The sequence below is a fragment of the Stereum hirsutum genome (assembly GCF_000264905.1).
Source record: "Stereum hirsutum FP-91666 SS1 unplaced genomic scaffold STEHIscaffold_16, whole genome shotgun sequence".
NCBI lineage: Eukaryota > Fungi > Basidiomycota > Agaricomycetes > Russulales > Stereaceae > Stereum > Stereum hirsutum.
In genome coordinates, this window is record NW_006763146.1 from 628,287 (window position 1) to 651,054 (window position 22,768).

General features: G+C 49.7%; 7 protein-coding genes across 7 annotated transcripts; 6 read left to right on the forward strand and 1 right to left on the reverse strand.

The window, feature by feature from the left end:
• Nucleotides 1-386: 386 nt before the first annotated feature.
• STEHIDRAFT_65773 (DUF803-domain-containing protein) lies at nucleotides 387-2,728 on the reverse strand (the record flags this gene model as incomplete). Its single annotated transcript, XM_007308695.1, has 6 exons — nucleotides 387-1,035; nucleotides 1,093-1,384; nucleotides 1,454-1,614; nucleotides 2,182-2,257; nucleotides 2,438-2,537; nucleotides 2,648-2,728. 6 exons carry the CDS (start codon nucleotides 2,726-2,728, stop codon nucleotides 387-389), a joined length of 1,359 nt encoding a protein of 452 aa, XP_007308757.1.
• Nucleotides 2,729-4,445: 1,717 nt separating this feature from the next.
• On the forward strand, nucleotides 4,446-5,591 carry STEHIDRAFT_103403 (kinase-like protein; the record flags this gene model as incomplete). Its single annotated transcript, XM_007308852.1, has 7 exons — nucleotides 4,446-4,510; nucleotides 4,569-4,594; nucleotides 4,648-4,708; nucleotides 4,772-4,864; nucleotides 4,935-5,003; nucleotides 5,056-5,268; nucleotides 5,325-5,591. Exons 1-7 carry the CDS (start codon nucleotides 4,466-4,468, stop codon nucleotides 5,589-5,591), a joined length of 774 nt encoding a protein of 257 aa, XP_007308914.1. The 5' UTR covers nucleotides 4,446-4,465.
• A 3,993-nt stretch (nucleotides 5,592-9,584) lies between these two features.
• STEHIDRAFT_65688 (P-loop containing nucleoside triphosphate hydrolase protein) lies at nucleotides 9,585-11,446 on the forward strand (the record flags this gene model as incomplete). Its single annotated transcript, XM_007308685.1, has 6 exons — nucleotides 9,585-9,793; nucleotides 9,852-10,424; nucleotides 10,490-10,773; nucleotides 10,840-10,967; nucleotides 11,021-11,117; nucleotides 11,187-11,446. The coding sequence occupies 6 exons, from the start codon at nucleotides 9,585-9,587 to the stop codon at nucleotides 11,444-11,446; spliced, it is 1,551 nt and encodes a 516-aa protein (XP_007308747.1).
• Nucleotides 11,447-11,922: 476 nt separating this feature from the next.
• On the forward strand, nucleotides 11,923-14,236 carry STEHIDRAFT_103407 (cytochrome P450). Its single transcript, XM_007308853.1, has 12 exons — nucleotides 11,923-12,089; nucleotides 12,150-12,231; nucleotides 12,311-12,383; nucleotides 12,446-12,570; nucleotides 12,633-12,743; nucleotides 12,810-12,837; nucleotides 12,891-12,914; nucleotides 12,972-13,190; nucleotides 13,244-13,271; nucleotides 13,334-13,577; nucleotides 13,653-13,826; nucleotides 13,888-14,236. The coding sequence occupies exons 1-12, from the start codon at nucleotides 11,999-12,001 to the stop codon at nucleotides 14,087-14,089; spliced, it is 1,401 nt and encodes a 466-aa protein (XP_007308915.1). The 5' UTR covers nucleotides 11,923-11,998; the 3' UTR covers nucleotides 14,090-14,236.
• A 358-nt stretch (nucleotides 14,237-14,594) lies between these two features.
• On the forward strand, nucleotides 14,595-16,258 carry STEHIDRAFT_171577 (uncharacterized protein; the record flags this gene model as incomplete). Its single annotated transcript, XM_007308854.1, has 9 exons — nucleotides 14,595-14,652; nucleotides 14,714-14,835; nucleotides 14,924-15,082; nucleotides 15,150-15,228; nucleotides 15,280-15,408; nucleotides 15,473-15,601; nucleotides 15,671-15,753; nucleotides 15,820-15,834; nucleotides 15,908-16,258. 9 exons carry the CDS (start codon nucleotides 14,595-14,597, stop codon nucleotides 16,238-16,240), a joined length of 1,107 nt encoding a protein of 368 aa, XP_007308916.1. The 3' UTR covers nucleotides 16,241-16,258.
• A 3,177-nt stretch (nucleotides 16,259-19,435) lies between these two features.
• Nucleotides 19,436-20,473, forward strand: STEHIDRAFT_134250 (uncharacterized protein; the record flags this gene model as incomplete). Its single annotated transcript, XM_007308855.1, has 5 exons — nucleotides 19,436-19,469; nucleotides 19,536-19,601; nucleotides 19,656-20,115; nucleotides 20,182-20,349; nucleotides 20,416-20,473. 5 exons carry the CDS (start codon nucleotides 19,436-19,438, stop codon nucleotides 20,471-20,473), a joined length of 786 nt encoding a protein of 261 aa, XP_007308917.1.
• A 705-nt stretch (nucleotides 20,474-21,178) lies between these two features.
• STEHIDRAFT_124811 (DER1-domain-containing protein) lies at nucleotides 21,179-22,762 on the forward strand. The gene is made up of 6 exons (XM_007308856.1): nucleotides 21,179-21,567; nucleotides 21,665-21,698; nucleotides 21,766-21,805; nucleotides 21,913-22,003; nucleotides 22,089-22,242; nucleotides 22,320-22,762. Exons 1-6 carry the CDS (start codon nucleotides 21,412-21,414, stop codon nucleotides 22,634-22,636), a joined length of 792 nt encoding a protein of 263 aa, XP_007308918.1. The 5' UTR covers nucleotides 21,179-21,411; the 3' UTR covers nucleotides 22,637-22,762.
• The last annotated feature ends 6 nt before the right edge of the window (nucleotides 22,763-22,768 follow it).

Here is a 22,768-nt window from a genome sequence, read left to right on the forward strand (position 1 = left end):
CACTCCTTGAGCTCATGTGGCACTTCGGCAACGGAGGCAAAACTGAGCGGTGTGGCCCAACATTTCTAGTCCGACGTCAACCAAGAACCCGCTGCACACATCAGGTCAAATAGGAAAGGAGTTGAGCAGCGATCGGTGAATCCTGGTAATATTGTATCGCGAGTCCCAGTGAGTCTTAGTACGCAAAGAAAAAAAGAAGAAGAAAAGAGGGCGGCTTCTACAGAATGAAAAGCAAATATATCTAGCCTAAATAACGTTGAACGCCAGTCCATTCGAGCCACAACCAGTCAGGGAAGAGCGGGGCCATATGCATTACATCCACATCTCTCCTACGCCACATCCACATCCAAGAGGAAAAGGAGAAAGAAGAAGAAGGATTCCACTACCTACCCATGCGCAGGCGACCCGCGCCCTCTCGGACTATGCACATTGCTCAAACTCCCACTCGTACTCCTGGAGCCCAATCCATTCCTCTGATGCACATTCCTCTTCGCTTCTTTCTTCTTCAGCCGTGTCCTCTCATCCGCCGCCTCAAGCTCATCGTCGTCATCATCACTCTCACTGTCTCTCTCATCCTCATCATGATCCAACTCACTCCTCTCCTCCGACAGCCTCCTCAACCCAACCACATCCCCATCCTGCCCCGCCCCTCCATCGTCCTCAAAGGCATTGAACAACGTCGCCGTTTGCTGTCTATACAGCTGGTTTGAATTCCTCGAGCTTCGACGCGTATGTCCCAGTCCGATACCTCCAGCGGAAGTGGGTACAGGACCGTTCCATCCGTCAAGCGATGCACGGCCTTGAAGAGATAGCCGAGGATTCATGAGTCCCGCTTCGAGGGCGCCGCCGGCGTGTGGTGGATCTTGTTCGGGTTTGCGAGAGAGTTCGAGCAGATGGATGCCGAGGAAAGTTACCGCGAAGCCGGCGAGGAGGGAGATCGTATTTGAGGGGTTGTCGGTGTTGAAACCTTGGAAGAGGATGAGGGAGGCGACGATAGTGGCCGTGGAGAAGCAGACGTAGTACATCGGGTTGACACTACCATCGAATGTAGGTGAGAATTTTGCAAGGATGGGAGTCAGTGGAAGTACGTACACATTGGTCGAGAAGGTGTCCAATGCCTTGTTGAAGTAGTTCATCTGAACCATGATGCATCCCGCCACAGTGACGCCGAACACGTACGTGCTCGTGTATATGAACTGGTTGTTACCCGCCAGCGTCAGCTTCACGGCGATACCGAAGCCCTTGATGGCCATGATCGACACGGAGCCGACGAGCGAGCAGATGGAGATGTAGACGAGGGGGTTCGTGCGACCGTAACGGGGTGCCACACCGTAGATCATGACCAGAGAGAAAACGAGGACGGTGAAGCAGTACATTAGAAAGCCTGCGATCAGACGATGGCGTCCACAGTCAGTTCAATGGAACTCCGAAGGCCAGGGTGAATTGCTATTACCTGGCTGGACTGCATATTGAAGAATTTCATCGACAGTGTTGATCTCCTTGTCCTCGGGGGCATGCAGAATGATGATAAGAGAACCGATGAGACAAAGTGCGCATCCGACGCGGCCTAGATGGCCGAGCTCTTCTTTCAAAAGGTAGGAAGCAAGGATGGCACTGATGAAGAGAGTGGTCAGTTCATTTGTGTACATCGATGCAGAGATATCCTGAAGGGTGTTTAGATCACAACCTCCTTGATCGCAAGTTTTAATCATACGTCTTCAGGTGTACCGCCGTTTAACAGCACAATCATAGCTGTTCATAGATGACAGCTACGAGACATGACTCTCCAAGCGAGCCATGGTCTGGGACCCCTGCCATGCCCATGAAGTGATCCTACCACCACTCGATTTGATGGAGCAACCTTGAGCTCGAGAGCGCAACCATCTTCTGATTCAGGGATCATGGAATCAACACTCGATCGGCGCTATATTTTTGGGACAATGCAGATACGCAGTTCTGGCAGCTGTGGTTTTCCAAGACATAGGAGGTATATCACTGGGTGTGTCTAGGCCTGCGTCGAGGATGGTGATACTTTGGCCCTCAAGACTGTGGCCCGAAGCAGGGGAGAATACGATACGCGAAATCCTTGGTGTCCGAATAGCAGTCACGACCCGAACAACATCCACAACGCCAGTTCGTGCCGACCATGTCCACCGCGATTCATGAAGGATATCCACTCACCCAATAATAACGCTAAGAGCACCTAATGGTGTTACTAGGATGGGTGGCGCGAAGGAGTATGCAGCAAAGTTCGCGACTGAACATGGAACGGTCAATCTAAATCTCGTTCGAGAAAGAGAATGGCGTTGAGATGGGACTCACGTTCACCAAGTACCACTGATCACCGCCATGTTTTCCATGTCATCCACAACAAATGTCACACCGGTTCAACCAAAGATAATGCAAGAAAGTAAAATAAAAGCAAACGTAAACGTACAAGTTGATATACCGGCCCACCAAATCGGGTTCTTGAGATACGCATGTCCATCCGACGCAGAGGCGTAAGCGCCTTCATGCTCAGCAGCGTCATTCAATCCCTATATTGCATGCCACCGACCACAAACCAAACCGATATCCAATAGTCCAACACAGCAACGGAAGATGCTTGAGTACAGACGAAACTGCCATAGATGTATAATCTGCGCACCTTTTTGGTGATAATGAAACTGGTGCCGATAGCTAGCGTGCCAGACATGGCGAGTATTATTCCTATGTATTTGTCCTCCATCGTGATCGTTCGTCGTCGTAAAGGTGAAAAGAGCGGATGGGGCTGGTTGGGGCCAGGTTATTGACGATGGGGACCGGTAGGTAGGGGAGGAGGAAAGAAGGAGTAGAAAGAAATTGCCAGTTGAGCGGGCGACAATATTGTTCATGCGTGGCACGCCTCAAATTGGTCCTCGGGGTCCTGGGTGGCACGCCGGAAGTGGCACCACCGACGACTAGGAGAAATAATTTATTGCCACCTCAACTAAACCTGGCGGCGGCCAACCTTCGACTCGGAGCTCGAGTCCAATGTTCGACCTTGGATCGACTGTAACAATGTTATGGAGTAAGAATTCTGTGCTAGACGTCTTTCTGGATTTCGTCTATGCATCCGAGTCTACAATTACTTATGCAGCCACCAGTGGCCCCCTGGCAGTGGGTGTTCATAAACACGTCGCTCCCAAGCTAGAGAGATCTCGGTTATCACCCAAGCTCTATACGTGCATATCGAAGACCTTGAGGACCAGCATAAGCATTTGTTCGCCGGGCTCTCGAACCTTGTAGGCGCTTGTTTATCGAGCACACACCCTGTGACGCTATCTATCCTCATGTTTTCCAGTCCTCTGTCTGCACAGGTCTGCATCGTGCATATTTGTGCGTTTCTCTCATCTTATTCACCCTCCTCCGTCAATCACTTCCGACCGCGTCCTTGTCTCTTTGTCTTCCGGTAACTCATGGCTGAGGTCATTGGTGCTCTTACGTCCATAAATCCCGCTCTCAGTGTCGTCTTCGCAGTCTTGCACGCGGCCTACACGGCGTACAATGGCGTACAAGACAGGAAATCCCAGCTCAAGGTCCTATTAGATCGATGCAAAGGCATGCTCCTCGAGCTAGACAAATCTCTCGAAGTCAAATTTACAGGATCGACGATGGAGAGGCATGTCAGGACGTTGACCAAGTGCGTACTAGTAATTCATGGTACCTTTTCATGCTCGGGTTTGACACAAACGCGAAACCGCAGAGCCGTAGAAGGCGTAAGAGACCTTGTAAAGAGGCTCGCGAGCAGGGGCTTTGTGTGGTGCTTGTTGCACAGTGACCAGATTGATCAAAGTGTCGTTGCCGCTGGTGTTGCTTTGACAGACGCCTTCCAACTATTCAATGTCGGTACCCTCTTATGAGTATCTGCTCCCGAACACGGTATCGACTCCTTGTTGCAGGTTGGCGCTGCGAGAGATCACACGAGATTTCAGCACGATATCAAAGAGTCGCTAGAGAACGATCATAGGGAACTCGCGAAGCAGCTGCAAGTGCTCGGCGAGAATGATCACAGCATCTTGGCCGCCTTGGAGGATCAGAACGGACAGCACAGGGAGATTCGTGAGTTGCTTATCGCGTTGACGAAGGTTCGTTCTTGGTGCAATTCTTCCGCTGTGTAGACCTTAAACGAAATTGTTTCCTAGCATGTAGCTGCGCTACGGCCTCGGCCTGCGAACGCAACCTCTCCAGAGGATATCTTTATCCGAAAGGCCGTAGGCGCCATGCAAAGACTATCAAACCGGGGAAATATGATCTCGCTGGAGAATTGGATGCTCACGAGCCTCGAAGTTACGATAGACCATCAGGATGCAATTGGAAGGGGCTCATTTGGTGTCTTATACCGTGGAGAGTGGGATGGAAAGGTACGGTTTTTATGAATCATATTTTCACCTTGAATTCCGCATCCCCGCTCATTCAGTGGTCATAGACCGTGGCCGTGAAGCAGATGTATGTTGAAGATGCTCGAGTGTTAGATGACAAGAGCAAGAAGGTGTGGTACATTTACTCAAACACGATATGAACTCAGCTGAGCGGACAGTATGACTTAGGCCTTTCTGTCAGAGGTCAAGATATGGTGAGTTATCTTAGATGCATATCGTAAAATTATTTCATCGTAATGTCCTGCAGGGCCCGACTAGCACATCCACATACATTGCGACTCTTTGGAGCTTGCCTCGATACTTCCCGGGTACTTTCCGGTCCTCGTCTATCTGGTAGACCTCTATTCCACTGATGTTATTGATTTGAAAAGCCATTCATGGTCAGCGAATACTGCAAGTTTGGAAATATCTGCGAGTATCTCGCCCGTATTTCGAGCCCTCCCAGGTCACTTCTCGTGCGCATGGTAAGTTATTCGCCACGGTAGAGCAATGTACAACCTCATAATCAAAAAACATCCCCCCTTGCGCTCGCAGGTTGATGACGTAGCATCTGGCATGGCGTACCTACATCGGAATAGGATCATTCATGGCGACTTGAAGGGCGTACGTTTTGAGATGTCTCCGTTGTTCAGGAACTCACATATTTTCGTGACAGGCGAACATCCTGGTATCCAACGACCATAGAGCTTTGCTTGCCGATTTCGGAATCTCGAAAGTACTTGACGAGGATTTCACGACTCGGAGCCATCAATCACGCACAGGATCTTTGCGCGGTACTTTACGATGGATGGCGCCGGAGTGTCTCTACGGTGACTCGCGAGTGACGATGGCTTCAGATATATATAGTTTCGCCATGACGGCCTGGGAGGTCAGTCATTCTATTGGTCGAATGGCTTATGGAAGAGAGACCTCATTTTCATGCAGATATATAGTGGTCAAGTCCCGTTCGCGGATATAAGTGAGCGCGTCTTGGCCATTGCGGTAGTCGAGCAGAAGCGCAGACCGAAATGTCCTGCAAGGCTCACGGGCCAGGGTTCGATCTGGACTCTCATCCAATCTTGCTGGGATGCACGCCCGTCGGTGAGACCGGACTTCGAAAATATACGGATAGTCACTAAACGTCTATCATCAAATAAATCTGGTGAGTACGTCGGTGCCAAGAACATTCATTTGGGTATTAATTCCTGCTAATAGGGCATATATGTAGTGGTTCACATCAGTTTCGTTCATCATGCTGAGAGCGAAAAGTGTGAACTCGAAATCTCGGATGTGGTGCTAGATATAATACTCAGTTCACACTGAGTTTGAGTACTCGAGACGGATCTATTCCTGCTCGCATTCCCTTCTCCCTTACTGATGACCTCTGATGCCTCGATTTTTCTGGATGCTACCGTACCTGGGCCTCCTGCGACAGTGTCTGTGCCGTTTTGAAGCACGACAACGAGCAGGCAGAGGTAGGAGGGACGCCACTCTCGCGTCAAGTTTACGCTGAATGTAAATTGAGCTTTGACGCTCCAACGGGACAATGTTGCGAAGTGTTGAACCCGTCACGGGTTTAGTTCACATCGCCAAAACACGATGTGAATCACTACATATATGCCCTAATGAGTGCGTAGTTTCTCCCATCGACACAACGGTGGAAACTCCAAAAGGCGTTGTCCCTTATCGACTTTTGGATTGTAATGGTAAACCGAAAATACTTCCATTTGACTGTTTTCGTCGTACGTCCGACTCAGGACTCAGATCTCTCGCTCATCGAATATACTAACTTTTGACACCGGACGGCTCCTCTATAGATTTACCGCAAAGCTACTGGACGAAGGAGTCTGGTCAACTTGTACCACTCAATAGTGGAAATGATGCGGAGACCATCAGTTTTGAAGAGAGCACATTGAGATTTGCTTCGAGAATGGTATCACAATTCGCCTATGCTGAACGTGCTTCATGGTAACGATGATCTATCTCGCTATTAAACGGCTCGCTGGTGCTGCAAACATAGTTATTCTTTTTTCTCTTCACGCTCTCTACATTAGCGTTATACTTCACACTGCCCTAATTCATAGTATCCTACTAGTAACACATAGCACAGAATCAACCCCAACCTCACTCTATCAGCATACTTAATAAATATTAAGTTACATGGAAAGATTGCTCGGGAAGGATCACCTGCTTCCCCTCCAAACTATTCGATTCTTATTGTTTGGGCCACACTTCCAGCCACGCCACAAGGTTGTAGCTGACTTATGTAACTAAAGTTACTAAACAAACATAGATACGATTCTCGCGCCCCTTTGACGAGTCTTTTTTCTTCGCTGCAATCACGTCCTCTTTCTACGCATATGCCGGTTGCCATCGCTGTCCTGGTACTATTTTCTCGTGATTTATTGGACTCATACGGCTTTGGGACGCTCTAGTTTTAGGAAGTATGCATGTTGAACGTTTTGAACCCTTGGCGGAGCTTGCCGAGAGCCCCATATTCATTTCGACTTGGGCGTACTCAGGCAATCATGTGTGCACTCGTCGATATTATTGCATGGCTTATTATAAGTCGCACATACTTGGACTACAAAGAACAATGCGAAAGCAACTTGGTCTGTATAAGCTCGTATAAGTATATGCCCCGGTCGGACGCGCCATAGTAAGGATCCACAACGCGTTTATCTCTCAGTCTCGTTCCTCGTGGACGGCATATTCAATCTCTGCAACACTTGAACTGGGGAGATTGTCCTCAGCATCCGGGATGCGACCTTGGTGGGAAAGGCTTGGAGTTTCAGCATGTTACAATGGTATGTCCTGCTCACAATTCGTCCACTCTCACTCCTCTCCTCTTCCTTCAAGTTTTGGTGATGTTGGAAGCTGATGCATCTATGTGGTTGGCAATCTCGCCAGTGGCCATTTTTGATCAATGTACGGTCCACGAGAATTTGGCTGATATAGAATTGCTGTCAGTGCAAGAGAGGACGTGGCTAGATGCATTCCATAACGAGGTGTGTGAAAAAGTGCCACCGCTACGAAGGACGGGAACTTGAGTGGCTCGAAAGGGAATGTATTTCCTTGCAAAGATACTCAGGGTAATGAACGACATTGTTTCTCAATGGCGACAAGACTCAAAAGCGCTGTGATTAATTAACGTTCGACGGGGCGGAGGTTCCCTATTTCTAGTTCCTGTGAATCCACAAACAATCAACGAGGTAATGTCTCGTCAATCAAAGATATCCCTCAAACGCCTATGGGCAATGCGATGCCGAAACTATATTTACACATTGCCTTTGGTGGTGCCAAGTGCCACGGGTTAACTTTCGCTCACACGCGCTCTTTTCTTCCTCCTGCCTTCTACCCTCACTCTGACTCTTGCTAACCCTCTGTCATAGGGACTCCGTCCACATGCCTCCACGTGCCTGTCCCGACAAACTTCAGAACGGTGTATGCGTTCGACAGGGGTGCGGTTATAATCACGACATCGTGCTCTGTGCGCCCTGCGGCAAGTATATCCCTACGTACCGGATGGACCAGCATGTACAGGGCAAGCCTCACAGAACACGAGTCACCTCGCAATCTGCGCAATCATCTCGACCTGCACCTCGACCTGCCACCACCAGTACCCCCCCTCGTACCCTGCGAGCAGCGGCGGCTCCACCGAAAAACACTGGACATGGGAACCGTGCGCCTCCTTCGGACACTTCGAATGCTCGAACGCCACAATCACCCGCCCAACCTCGCACTGTTCCCGGAGTCTCGAAATGCACTCTTTGCGGCGCTCATATTCGAACAGAAGAGCTGGATGCCCACGTGAAAAAGCATTTTCCTCCAAGCCCTGTTAGCGCGCGACACTCTGATGCGGCCACTCCTTCTCAGCACGACGAGCCTATACACAGAGCGAAAAGACGATGTGAGCTTTGTAATCGAGTCCTGTGGAAGAAGAGCTGGACATCACATGTCAAGTCGGAGGACCATCGGAGGTGCGCGGAGGCTGCTGCTACCGGCGCAGCTCAGGATACCAAGAGTGGCGGTGGCAGTGTATCAGATCCAGAAGATGATATCCAGGTATCTCATATTGATGGCAGAGACTTTGGGATAGTTGGGAGGGATACCGTGACTGGATCATTCCCGACTACGACGCTGGAATTTATGGTCACGAAGAGGAGATCACAGGCATCGTTGTCTCTACGTTACGTAGACATCATCCCCGTCGACCCAGAAAACTTTTCTGCTACCATTACGCAAAGGTACGCTCCTCGAGCTCGTGATAACAACATCACTTGCACTAAATCAACAATGAATTTCCTCAGCTTCGCTGCCACCATACAGGGTGGCGTGCCCGCGCTCCTCGATCACACCGTTACAGTTCAGGTTTCATTTCAACCACAGTACGAAGGTCGCTTCGAAAACACCCTCAACTTAGTCTTCAGGGATCATCACACACAATCGGAGATCGTGATTGCAAGAATACTGCGTGGCATCGCTGGTTCCGCGGACGACCACGAGCATCTTCGACCTCAAAACACTCACGTAACCCCTCAAGAAACTCGCCACGAACTTCCCCGTACCTTCGTACCTCTGGCATTGTCTACTTGGCCGCGTAACCGCGGGGATTCGCATCTTCAAGAATTTCCACTTCCCGATGAGGTGGCAAAAGCGGTCTTGGACCCCAATTACGACGAGGCTGCTGAACGAATAGCCAGGAAGTCGATCCCACAACCTTTCAACCTCAAAACTTACCAGAAGTTCTTTCAATCTCTGTTATACCTCGAAGAGGGCGCACTTCAGTATGCGTGTTTTGATACCATCAATCACCCACGCGCATGCTGATTTGGATTTCTGAAAGACGTGAGCTCAGTCAAAAGATGCTGCCCGGAATTAGAGTCGAAGCAGCTTCCCCAAGATATAAGTGCGAAAACCCTCACTCACTCAAACATTCTACTTATGAACCTGTGGACTTACAGGATTCGATTGACGGACGAGAAAGACGGCGAGCTCCACGAAGTAAAGATCGGAGATTATGTCCTCTTGGACGATATCACCTCTGACCTACAGTACGAGGGGCGAATAACCAACATGGAAAACAAATTCCGTGTAAGGTTCACCGAACTCATCCTGACGCTCTGGATGCCGGACAAGTTCAGCATACGTCAGAATGCCATTTTTGACGTGAGGTTCAAGCTAGACCGATTGACTTTACGCCGTATGCACGATGCGGTGTCTAGTTCGCACAGGTCTGAGTGTACTCGATTCTTATTCCCTTCGTCTAGAGACGCTCGGTCGCCTGTGGTGCCCTCAAACTTTGAAGTCGAGCCATATAATCCTAGGATATTGGATGACGCAAGACAACTTCAGGCGGTCCTTTCTATAGTCCATCAGCCCCGTCAAAGTGCTCCCTTTATTATATTTGGCCCGTTAGTATCTCTCAATTCTTTTATCCTATTCACATTCGATTGATCCGTCATATAAAAGCCCTGGTACAGGAAAGACCGTAACCGTCATCGAAGCAATACTGCAAGTGCTCAAGTACAACCCTCAATGGAAGGTACTGGCCTGTGCACCTAGTGACACCGCTGCCGACCTTCTCACTAGACGATTATGTTCCCATCTGAGTGAAGACAAGTTGTTTCGTCTCAACTCCATATCAAGACCGATCCACGATTGCCCTAAATCACTGTGGCCGTACAGCAACATTAATGGTCACAATGTCTTCGCCTATCTTCCTCGCGAAGAACTCAAGAAGTTCAGCGTTATCGTGTCGACATGCAGCTCGGCTGGCCTTGTTTCTGGTATTCACCTTCCTCGAGGCCATTTCAGTCATGTGTTTCTAGACGAAGCTAATCAAGCCGAGGAACCATTGGCGATGATTCCAATATTGGGCGCGGTGGGGTCCGAGACGAGAGTGATTTTGGCAGGAGACACGAATCAGTTGGGACCAGTTATCAGATGTCATACCGCTGGGCGACGGGGATTAAGGACCAGCTATCTTGCGCGTCTACTGGCCATCGGAGGAGTCTACGACGTCGAAAAAAATCACGGCAGGACGTGAGCCACTTTCATTACTTATTATCGTTTCTAGCAACCAGTAAATTAACGCTGCTCATGGTCAGTATTGTCAAGTTGATACAGAATCGCCGATCGCATGGGTCGATCATAGCGTTCTCTAACCGGTTCTTCTATGAGGATGAACTTCGTGCCAGTGCTCGTCGGGAGACAACGACCAGCTTGTTCGGCTCGCCCATCCTTCAGGACCTGCAATTTCCTCTTGTCTTCCATGGAATATCTGGAGAAGGTCAACGGTCAGGACGGTCCCAGTTGTATTATAATAATGGCGAAGCTTCGCTGGTGAAGGAGTATTGTCTGCGGCTTGTAAAGGATCCTGCAAGACATGTAGGTAAGCTAAATATACGACTTTTCTGTTCTCCCAGTGCAGTGCCCTGATTCGTATGTGTGTTGATAGAACCTGCGGAAATCGGTGTCATCACGCCTTATCGCGCGCAAGTGAAGAGGATCAAGACGCTACTCTACGAGGCTGGCCATGGCTTGGAACAAGTGATGGTTGGAGCAGTGGAACAATTCCAGGGACAGGTAAATATGTTGTTCTGAATGACAAGTACGGTCTCATGTTTCTCCGTATGCAGGAGCGCAGAATCATCATCTTTTCTACCGTCAGAGGTCACGAAGGTTTGAGTCAACTGAGCTCGATGGACCTCCCGACAGAGCGCTGTCATTTAAATGGTAAGTCCTGCCTCTGTCATTCGTATTCGTGCTTATTTCTGACCCATACTCATATTTGTTTCCTCACAGTCGCTCTTACTCGACCTCAAGCCCTCCTTATCGTGATAGGCGATCCTTGCGTTCTCGGTATGGACCTTATGTGGCGCGCATTTCTGAACTTCGTACACTCTCGCGGCGCTTGCACGGGCAAGCCGTTTAATTGGAATCACGAAGAGGTAGTGACACCTCCAGGCTATGAGGAAGTCAGGCTCCAGGGTCAGGCCATCATCAGAGGAGAGGAATTTGTAGACGGTATCAGGTCGTCGATCTTCAAGCGGCAGGGGAGTTAGTTTGGAGTCAGTAATGACTGGAAATTTGTATAAGACTTTTTGTTTTACAAATGCTGTCTTGCTTTAGATACGGCATGATTCTTGAAGTACTTTTCGGCGCTCCGAGCCAGGATTGATATGAGGCCATAGTAGGATTGTCTGTGCTAGTACGGTGTCAACAACTCATGACTTCCATCTGCTATAATATCGTCTTGCGATGTAACTGTGATTTTGTCGCCACTACTAATTGATCTGATTGTAGTCTGAGCACTCAGTGTCCTGTTCCGCACTGACTAGCACAAGTAGACTCCAGAATTGGGTGCCACATTTTCCACGCCACAAGTCGCTAACCCGAACAACAGACGCCCAAGAGTCCCCACGCGTCCCGCAAACCATTCTTCTTTACCGCGATCATGTCCTCTTTCTACGCACACGACCCTCACGATGGAGGCTGTCTCGTTACTTGCGCTAATTGCTACAATTCTGGGGCTTTATTTCCTCGCGAGTCGTGGGCATGCTCAGAATCTCCCTCCAGGCCCATCCTCTGGATTTCTTGGGAACGGCCGCTTTGACATGCCTGACGAACCCTACAGGAGGTTTGCCGAACTTGCGAAGAGCTATGGATCCATATTCTCGTTTAGACTCGGGCATACCCCAGTCATAGGTGCGTTCGGCGTCGCATCATCTACTTCCAAGTGATGGGGTCGCTGAGACTTAGAGACAGTGGTGAATAGTGCAAAGGTAGCCTGGGACCTCCTTGAGAAGCGTGGTGAAATATATTCCAGTCGACCACGCAATATCATGGGGTGCGTTTCTCGTTCATCAATAGTGTACATCGATTGACAAGTGAGCTCGGCACACGCTTCACGTTGATGAATAACGCAGACAGGAGATTATGTCGCGAGATAATTGGGGGCTGGGGATGGCATACGGAGACAAATGGAGACGTTGGCGAAAGGTGAGATCATCTTCTTTTTCATACCATGGAGTGCGTGACCGTAATCTCCCCCGCTACGATAGTTCCAGCATATGTTCATGAATTCAAAATACGCTCTCCAATATCGCCCTTTCCAGTCGTTTGAGTCTGCCGTATTACTAAAGGATCTGATGGACAATCCGAATGGATACAAGAAACATTTCGAGAGGTATTCCCTTCTCCTTTTCTTCTTCATATGTTTGTATCATATCAAGCTAGAACGTGACTTAGGTTCTCAACATCGTTGACCTTCTCGCTTGCCTATGGCAATCGCATCAAAGACCTAAGCGACCCTCTGGTGAAAGAGAACAGAGTCGCAGGCAGTGCATTTGCCAGTACAATGTATGAGCCATCTCTTCGCTTTCAAATTGGAACCACATAATTGGAGGCTAACACGTAGACCTGCAGGGTGCCTGGGAAGTATTTGGTCGAGTCGGTAGGTACTCCTGGACTCGTCTGGAATAGCACATCAATTGATCCTCGTTTCAGTGGCCTTCTCTTCTATGGCTTCCGGTAGCGTCCACTTGTGCCTCTTGATATATGTTCTCTTTCTCACACGTTGCTTCTCAGAAACCTCTTCAGTGGTTCAGGAAGCCCATGGAGTTCCGCGGCGCACTCAATACCGCGTTGTACACCCGTCTCCTCCAAGATGTCAAGGTAAAGATGGAGGCGGGTGCGGCACGTCCATGTCTTTCCGCTCTGTTATGGGAATCTGGTCCGTCGTCAGGTCTCAGTGAAACAGAGATGGCATATTTTACGGCCATGCCGTTCGCTGCTGGGACATCCACCGTGCGTAGATTCGTCTCATGTAGCACGCAGAACTTCACTGACGTGCACTCTAGACATTCGGATCTATGGAATTGTTTCTCAGTAAGGCCCTTCCGTCATAACATCGTCAGTTTCCATGGTGATACGCATATGCATATCCCCAGTGTCTGCTATCCTTCACCCGCAATGTGTCAAGAAAGCTCAAGCTGAGCTTGACGCTGTCGTCGGCCGGTCGCGTATGCCAACTTTTGATGATGAATCGTCACTTCTGTATGTGCAAGCGATGATCAAGGAATCCCTCAGATGGCGAGTTGTCGCTCCCATTGGTCTTGCACATGCAACGACGGAAGATGACGTGTACATGGGTTACAAAATCCCGAAAGGATCGACTGTCTGGGGGAATATCAAGTGCGTGTTGCTGGCTTTCCGTGTTCTCACAGACTTGTGTTGCTGCCCTTTGGCTAACGCGCACCCTCTTGATAGCACGATCTCACATGACCCCGAGCTCTTTGCGGATCCCGAAACCTTCGAACCTGAACGCTTTCTGAATGCGAAAGATCCACGACTTGTCGACTTCAACCTTCCTTTCGGTTTTGGAAGACGTATTTGCCCCGGGCAGGCCGTTGCAATGCAGAGTCTATTCATCGTGATATCCCGGTACGTCCCTTCCGGGTCATTCTCGCGACATATGAGGTGTTTGCCTAACAGAACTCGGTAGAATGCTGTGGGCGTTCGACTTCAATCCCGCACTGGACGAATCCGGAAAGTCTGTATATCCCGACCCAGATACCTCGACAAGTAATGTTACACGTAGACCTGTTGCGTTCAAATGCGCATTGAAACCGCGTACCGGTGAGGTGGCAGAGATGGTGCGCGAAGAGGCGCAGAGGGCTGAGGATTCGCTGACGGAATGGCAGTGAGCGCGGATAGGTTTTTGATGTTCTGGCTGATCCGCCACATTGCCTTCCTGTCTTGATCTTGGATGTCTTCGTGTCTTGGAAGCAGTTTCGTTGGGAGATGTGATCAACATCCTGTGATGGAGTGCATTGTCTTTTCTCGTGAGCGCCGACTTGGCAGCGATATACCTTTGTTTGGACAGGAACGGGGAACACTGAACCATTTGGACCGCTAACTTTTATATTCTTCAGATCATTCTTCGCGTGCTAGGGAGATTATACTCTAGAACCCTGTTGATGAAACAAAACTCCAGGGTGGTTCTGCAAGTGCATGACGCCCGATATGTAGCTCGTTTGCACACGGCATAAGCCGCGGGGTGATATATACTCCTGTTTAGTCCATGAGTCGTTCTCGTCGCAGTGTCTCGTGGACGATCACAGATTGACACGGTTTCCTTCCCCGCGGGCTTCTGTATAAGAACCTTACCCCTGCATTTGCAAAATTTGTTCTTGCAACCCCACCCCGAAAATGATCAACGAGGTCAACGCTGAACTTCTTGGTCTCTATTTGCTTTTAATCACCTATGGTACGTCTGAACACGCCCAATACACTAGATGGCTTTGACGCTGAAGAGGGACTTTGGTCAGGTATATACTTGGTCGTCTTCTTTCAATGTGTTCTCGTATTTCGTCGTAGGAGCTTGGATGGTCACCACGGGACCTTGTGGCTTCCGGTGGCTACCATCCTCATTTTCGTGGTCGCTGCCATCGTAAGTCACAACGTCCATTCCTCACAGAGTCCAGCCGACGAGTGCAAACGCTGGTATAAGGACTAATACTTTATGTAACTGCGTATAGCACCTGGTGACCTCGCTTATTCGTGCCTGGGAAGCCTTCTCTTTCAAGGCCGACGGAATCTCAACTGCCGTCAAAGTGTTCCAGGGAGTGGCGAGTTTGCCTTCACTTCTGAAAAATGCATCATTCATAGCGCAGACTATTTTGACCGACGCAATCATGGTATGCCCTCGCGCAATACAGTATATCTCGTTCAGAACATTAACTTCCAATTATTTAATAATAACAGGTATATCGCACGTATGTCGTCTGGGGTCTCAACTGGGAGATCGTCATTATCCCTCTCGCACTGTTGTGTGCTGACATAGGTGCGTTCTCATCAAAATCCGACTGGATTCAGCTTCCTCACGCTTGAGCAGCCATGGGAACTTGGTCAATGTTCACATTAGCACGCACTGGTGTCAACGGAGACCCAATTGTTGCCGAAGTCGTAGTACGAGTCAAGTATTTCTACATCGTTACACTTGCTCTCAATGTTATGTGTTCAGGTATGTGACGGATCAATCACATCCTTCGATCCGATTCCTTTGCTTATGTGGACTCCAACCATAGCCCTGATCTCTTGGAGAATATGGCGAGTCGAAAGCGAGGCCAAGCTCGTTACTGCCAAGGAGAACGGCAATCGCAGGCCCGAGCCTGGGATGCGCATCGGCATGGTGATTAATGTGATTGTTGAGTCTGGTGAGCATTTTCATGACGAATTTTCTCTGTACGACGCATGATGGCTTACTTGAAGAGTCTTCACTATAGCCGCTGTATACTGTGCATGTCTGGTTGTGCTCATAGCCACCGCTGCATTGAATTCGGACGTCATGTTTGCCATTCTAGATTTTGTTCGTTCCTTAATTCCTCTCATCGTACGTACCATCCAACTGACCAAAACCATGTGTTCGTACTAGATGCCGCATCTTATGGCAAGTGCCGTCCTCTTTGCGTCCTCTGCATCTGGTTATAGGGTGGCCTCACTCACAGTTCCGCGCAATATAGGCCATCATCTTCTCTCTCATTATCATCAGAGCCGCCAAGGAAAAAACGTATCCAAAAACTCACACAAGCATGGCAGGCACCATGCAATTTATGAGACGTTCGCGCACTACTGGGGTGACGACTACTACTGATGTCCACCCGGACTCGAGCCTTGCTACCAGGGACGGAGGGCGAATCGATGGCACGACATATGATGACGATAGTTCTGACGAGATGAGGGCTGATTTGGAGAGAGGCTTAACAACTTCGCTGAATAAAAGTGGGGATGGGATAGTAACAGACGGGCCCTGTATCGAGGTAATCTCTTTACGGGATAGAGGGACAGTGAAGTAAGGGAGTCGACGAGCCAGGTGTAATTTTATCACAGGAAGTATATTACTATGCACAGTCCTTAGGGCAAATTTAGTATTGAGGGTGTGTGTTGCTCTTATGTAAACTAGGAGTTCCGGTTTTCTTCAGCACTAGGAAAATGCGACGAGAGCAGAAGACAATGTGCGATAGGACCAAGAGTCCCTCGATAACCCTATCTATTCCATTCGACTCGCGCTCAACGAAGAGTCAAACAACAGGACTCAGACCAGGACACGACCGAAGAAACGAAAACAGAACCGAAAACATATTTGCTACAGATTGTGACGGAGAGAGTAAACGACATGGAGGACAAAAGCGAGCCTAGATCGGGTATTTTCTTCGAGAGAACGACATAGCGACATGGAGACAATGCATGGGAGATGAAGGAATGGGCATTATCAAGGGATAAGGGAGTAACGAGAGATAATGATTATTCGAATATTGGGATTGTGACGACAGCGGAATATGAAATTTGTATGGACATTTTAGGTTGAGATGAGATGAAAGAATATGGATTATGAACCGGGCAAGGCGTCTTCGCAGGGAAGAGAAGTTCCAAGAAATAGCGTAACACATTGCATAGATGACGAGACGAGACGGTACGGGGCGAGAAGAGCCGACAGTCAGGACCAAGGAGCGCAGACGAAGCTTGGGGAACTGAGGAGGGGTGTGTAAGGTACAGATAGTGAAGAATGAAAGATATGAGTGAGGGTGGAGGGATGAGACAATGAGACTGGGTAAGGCAAGGGCACATCGGCGGAAGCCGGGAAAGACGACGGAGAGGTGGCGAGCGGAAAAGGAGATAAATGAGCGAGCGGGGATGGTAGGCGAACCAGAGATTTTGGGTACGGAGAGGTATAAGAAGGCACGAAAGGACGCTAGAGCGACCTGGAAACAGAGAGAGAGAAGGATGGGGAGGGTGCGAATGACAGATAAACAACCTCTTCTGGCAAGATAGTGGACAAGGCATGAAATATGAAAAGTACTTTGGAGATTGGGCAAGGCGCGGCGGACAACGATAAAAAAAACAACGGCGATACATGTCTTGAGAGATTTGATGAAGTGTCTACTGAGCTTGTGGTGGTTCTTGTATTTGGACAACTTCGACGTGCTCGGACGAAATGGGTGGACCGAGGTGTATTTTGATGGTAAGAATACCACATTCCATTCCGGCATAAACGTCGGTCCCCTTAGATCCAAGAAAAGGTACGACGACGCCCTTGAGGTCCTTCGCCGCCGGAAGCAAAAATATCGAACAGCGCCACGCACCTGGGTTTCGAAGGGAACAGAAATGTGGCGCAAAAAATTACCGTACTTGCGTTCGCGAACGGTGTGCGCGCGTCCTTCTGGGAAGGCAGGTCTTGACGTTCCAGAGACAGATAGCTGTCGAATCTTGGTGCGAATGTCGGTCGCGAGCTGGATGCTGACATCAGAGCGTTGAACACCGGGGAGTTCGAGTACGATTGTCATGATGTTGGTGTTGTCGTCTATGTCGGTATCGGCACAGATTGTCCATGCTCGCGAACGAGTAAGGGGTCTTTCAGGTGGATACGCGCGAGATCTGAGCGGTGTTGAAGTTTGTAGTAAGTGCGTAGACGATTGTCCGGCGGACATGCTCGGCACAATCGTAGGCGGGCTAGGACCACCAGTCAGATAATAACGACATATGCCGCAAGGAGCGGTAGTGGTGGGCTATAAGCACGGCATACCTCATTCCGCTCATGCCTACATCCACGTCCCCACTACCTCCCGGCGCACCGTAATGCGACGCTCCTGCACCCCCAGACGCGCTACCAGGAGTCGACGTCGCTTGAATGCCGCTCGAAAATCTTACTTGTGTCTGGTCGCTCGCACGTCGAGCAGAATCAGACCTCCCCGAAGCACTCATAGAATGTGCAATAGCAGATGAACCACCAGCATGTTGTGGTCGGTTATACGGATGCGCTCTGTCACGCTCAGAATGAATATGAGTAGGCGACATCCTCGCGGGTCCTGCCTTACCCTTAGCGTCGCTCGCACCCACTGGACTGTTCAAAGGGAGTAAAGTCTCTTGCCCTTCGAAAGCAGTCGTGGACTGACCACGACTCTCCCCGGGTAAAGACCTCGCAGGCCTCTGAGCCTCAGCTTGCTCGCGACGCGCAAGGGCCCTCCTCTCATGAGGTAGGAAAGCAGGGCGTTCATCGAGTGTGATGACGGCAGGTGACTGGGCATGACTAGACGTTGTAGGGCTCGAAGCTGAGTCTTGAAAGAAATGTATGGGTTGTACTTGAGTGGGCGAGCCGTATTCTTGTTGGATTGAGAATGCGTTGGAGAGTTCTGAATGGCCGGTTGAAGGGTCTGACATGTCCCAAGAGTTGAAGTTGAGAGGTGTGCTGTGATTGCTTCCACTGAGAGCGCTTGGTGTCGTGGGCATCGTGAGTTGGGGAGGCTGAGTGGGATCATGATGAGGATAGTAAGACATTGCAATTGGCCAACACGCGACGCGAGGGAACGCGCCAAAGAGCAAGAACCGTCTAGTGGACGCTGTGGTCGTCGTAGTCGTGAAGAAAGAGAGCCATCCCGACGCGTCCTTATATACGCCTCCCCACGGACGATGACTCGCAAGGGAACGTCGGCGGCGAAGCCGGAACCGTCGAACAATGAGGCCTGCAACGTGCCGCGCGCGTCGCGCCAACACGCGCCCCGCCCGCGCAACTAGCCATAAAAGGAAATGTATGTCGGCATCCGAGTCACGCTGGGCGGCGAATCTGCAGCCATTTTCCGCCTCAGGCTCAGCTTCGACCGCGACGGACGTGCTGTCCTTCTTGTTACGGTCAATTTGCTTCGGATGTGGTACGGTGAGTCGAGAACGCCCTGATAAATAGCGTCCAATCTGGTCACCACACCCTCCCGGTTGCAGCAGACTTTGAGCAGAGTTCGCCACCCTCAACATGATGCATGCAGATGCTCTCTTTCTACGCAAAAGTACCGGTATAAATTGCACTGTATGCGTACAGTAAACACCCACGGCTATGACGAAAGGTCATCTGTATGCCATGGAACCATCTGATCGTCGCCAGTGTTCGCGGCAGAGGCAGTGTATTTATCAGGCGCCCAATCCATATAAACCGGGCCAAGCATGGTCAGGACTGGCATTCTCATCCTTCTCTCGTTTGCCTCTCTTTCACACCTGTAGCCATGTCGTTCACGTACTGCCCGCTGAGAATGTCTGGTATGTACTTAGTGTTTCAATTCGCGAGTTATAGCGAGTCGCACTGACGTTTCTATGTTCTCATAGCTGACATGTGTATATTTCTCTCGTTTCCTGTATTGTTGTACAGAATCCGTACCAAGGGTGCTACTGGTACGTATTGCGCGTGCGTCTTTCACTTACACTGTGACTTACCATGTCGTGTAGGTGTCTCGCTCTCCACCCAGTTCATGCACTGCTTCGCCTTTTTCGCTCGCTATCTGGACCTCTTCTTCAAGGGTGGTGAACTGGGAGCCTACCTGACTTGGATGAAGATATACATCCTCATCGCCGCCATCACCACCGTACATTCTCTCCTTACAGCCCAACGCCCCTTTTCCACCCACGAGGCAAACTCCATCCTCTCACAAGTATTCGCCACCACTTCCATCTGCTTGTTGCTCGGTTCCTTCCTCAGCTACAGTCCCCCATTCTCCAACTTGCACTTGCATCTTCATACCGATTTAGTCGAAGTGGCATGGGCTTTCTCCGTCTACTTGGCCGCTGTAGCAGACGTGCCTCAGTTGATGGAGTATGATAGGATGGAGAGGAAGGATACGTTATTGACGGCATATCTCGTGCTATGTTTCGCATTCCGTGCTCTATACCTGCCTCACTTGGTTCTCCGGTATGTGTCCATCTTTTTCTCGAGGATATTGAGTGTGGCTCAACTGACATCACATCATGTTGACAGGTACCTTGACCAGGGCCTATTCGACGTGATTTCAATTTTCGGAGGACTTGTTCAGACGTCGATCTACATCATCTACGGGCTCTTCATCGTCCTTCATCATTCTCGCCGTCAAGCTATCGTTCTTGACGCCGAATCTGTTGCTACCTCTCTGAACGGCAATGCGTCTCCGTATGTTATGTTCTCCCTCTCTAGCTGTGGTCAGTCGCGAGAGCTCAACTTTGTTTATACTTCTAGACTGGTGAAAGAGGCACTGGTCGATGAGAAGAGTGCTGCATTGGTAGATGACGCTTGATCATATCTGTCTACGTTCTGAAACCATGTACGTGCCTAGCGGCGATTGTCCGTCACGACATGGACAAGGAATCGTCGAAGAAGTATGATCAGTCGAGCATTATTTATTGTTCCGACTTCCTTTTATTCTTCATCTTCTCTGGACATTATTGGGCCTCAAAATTTGTGTTAAGCTTCTGATCCTTCTAGGACAATATGAACCAAGTGTTTTTACCATTGCTAGCGAGAGTCTGGTAGTTCACTGGCTCTATGACTCAAATATGGCGATGTGTAGCTCGTGATGCGAGAACTCGTGGCATCCTGGGCTCCTCAACCGAGTATGTACGCTCCCTGTCTGTAAACAACGCTCTTGTCCGAAGTCATTCAACTCTGGAATCTATCTTGGGCTTTTTTCCGAATATTCTCAGTCGCTATTATTTACATGCGCACACCGATAGTCCTTTTGCGTCTGTATCTGCCGGATTCTGAAACACCCTCATGGGAGTCACCTATCTAGTTGCCCAACCGAATACCGGATGCATCTGACGAGCTCAAGGGGGCGGGCCACCCAATTCTCCAATGTGGCGTAGGTAAGAAGGCCGCAAAAATGAATAAACGGACGGCACGTGTGAGAAATGTTGGATGACGTGGAGGAGCCGCGTCTGGACGCGTTCCCCCTTTCTCATGCTTCGTGAACTTTCTTGATCCTCATTCGAACCACAAGACCTGGTATACATACGTGTACTCTTTTTTTCTGAGCGTCCACCTTCTCCACGACTACTTGACGGCGCATTACCGACTTTGACAATTTCTAAGGCCAACGACTATTAGAATCTCTGCTTCGTCTATCCTCTTGCCTTTCTCCGCTTTCCTCGGAACTTGAATAAGTACTCCTCTTCGAACGGTACACCTACGAAACCTTTCCTCGCAAAGGAACACCCAGTACCACTACTTGAAAAGATGTCAGGAAGCTTCATGGACGAGATACGCAAGATCCCACCAGTGACGCGCTTTCTCTGCGCATCGAGCCTCTCAGTCTCGGTGTCGAGCATGATGCACCTCGTGAGCCCGTACAAGATTGTTTTCGTGAAGGAATTGGTCACGAGGAAATGGGAGGTACGTCTATGTTTTATGGAAATGGTGGCTCGGGATGCAGGAGGTAGAATGTGAGGGCTTTTGGACGCTGACGAAGTTTGTGTGGCGGTGGTGATAGGTATGGCGTGTATGGAGTAGTTTCTTCTTCGGAAGTGCGTCTCTATTTCTATCCCCTCTGACGGCTGTAACAATATTGAATTTGTTACTTCGTCTGCACAGGCTCGGGAATTAGCTATATTTTCGAATTCATGATGCTCTAGTGCGTTTCATCTCTTCATCCACACAATTGACTCTCTTCCATTCGACACCTTGGCCTTTTTCATGCCACCACGGATTTATCGAAGGATGCTTACACCTATCTAACAGCCGAAACTCAAATGACATCGAATCAAACCATTTCTCAAACCGCTCGGCGGACTATGCATGGCAACTCATGCTTGCCTGTGGCGCTATCCTCGTAAGTCTCCTGTCATTTCCGCACTTGCAACATACTCACGAACGTATGCTTGAACAACACCGTCTCTGCATCGTATTGAATCTAGGCTCTTAACATCCCTCTGGGATCCTTCATCCATTCTCGACCCCTTCTTCTCTGTCTCGCTTATCTTTCTTCAGCACTCGCACCTCCAGGTGCACAAACTTCGATATTCGGAATGGTAACCGTACCGATCAAATATTTCCCTTATGTTCTCCTTGGTACGCATTGCATCACGAACCCTATCACTGCTGACCTTCCACACCGAACAAAATCCCATCTCACATATACCCAACAGGGTTCGACTTTCTCACAGGCGGTCCATCCGCTGTCGCAACCTCAATCACAGGTGCTGTAGTAGGACATCTCTGGTGGTGGACGATCTTCGGCCCCGACGGTCGTGGGCTTCCAGGATTCGCGGCTTGGGGAAGGGCACCTGGATGGGTGAGATCGATTGTGAGTGATGGACCACAGGTGCCGGGTGGAAATTTGAGGGGCACGGGGGTGCACGTTCAGCAGCCGAGGAATAGGGCTGCGGGTGGGGGAGGGGCAGCAGCAGGTGGAGGACGTGGAGGGTATAATTGGGGGAGGGGAAACAGGTTGGGGACCGAATAGGCGGGGGAATACAATGAGAATATAATAGAGGCTGTGGTGATCATCCTTTTCCCCTCGTGTTATGGGTATTGGGCTCTGGCTGTATAGTTTCGATACTGCAAATCTTCATTCACGTTTCACTCTGCGGAAATC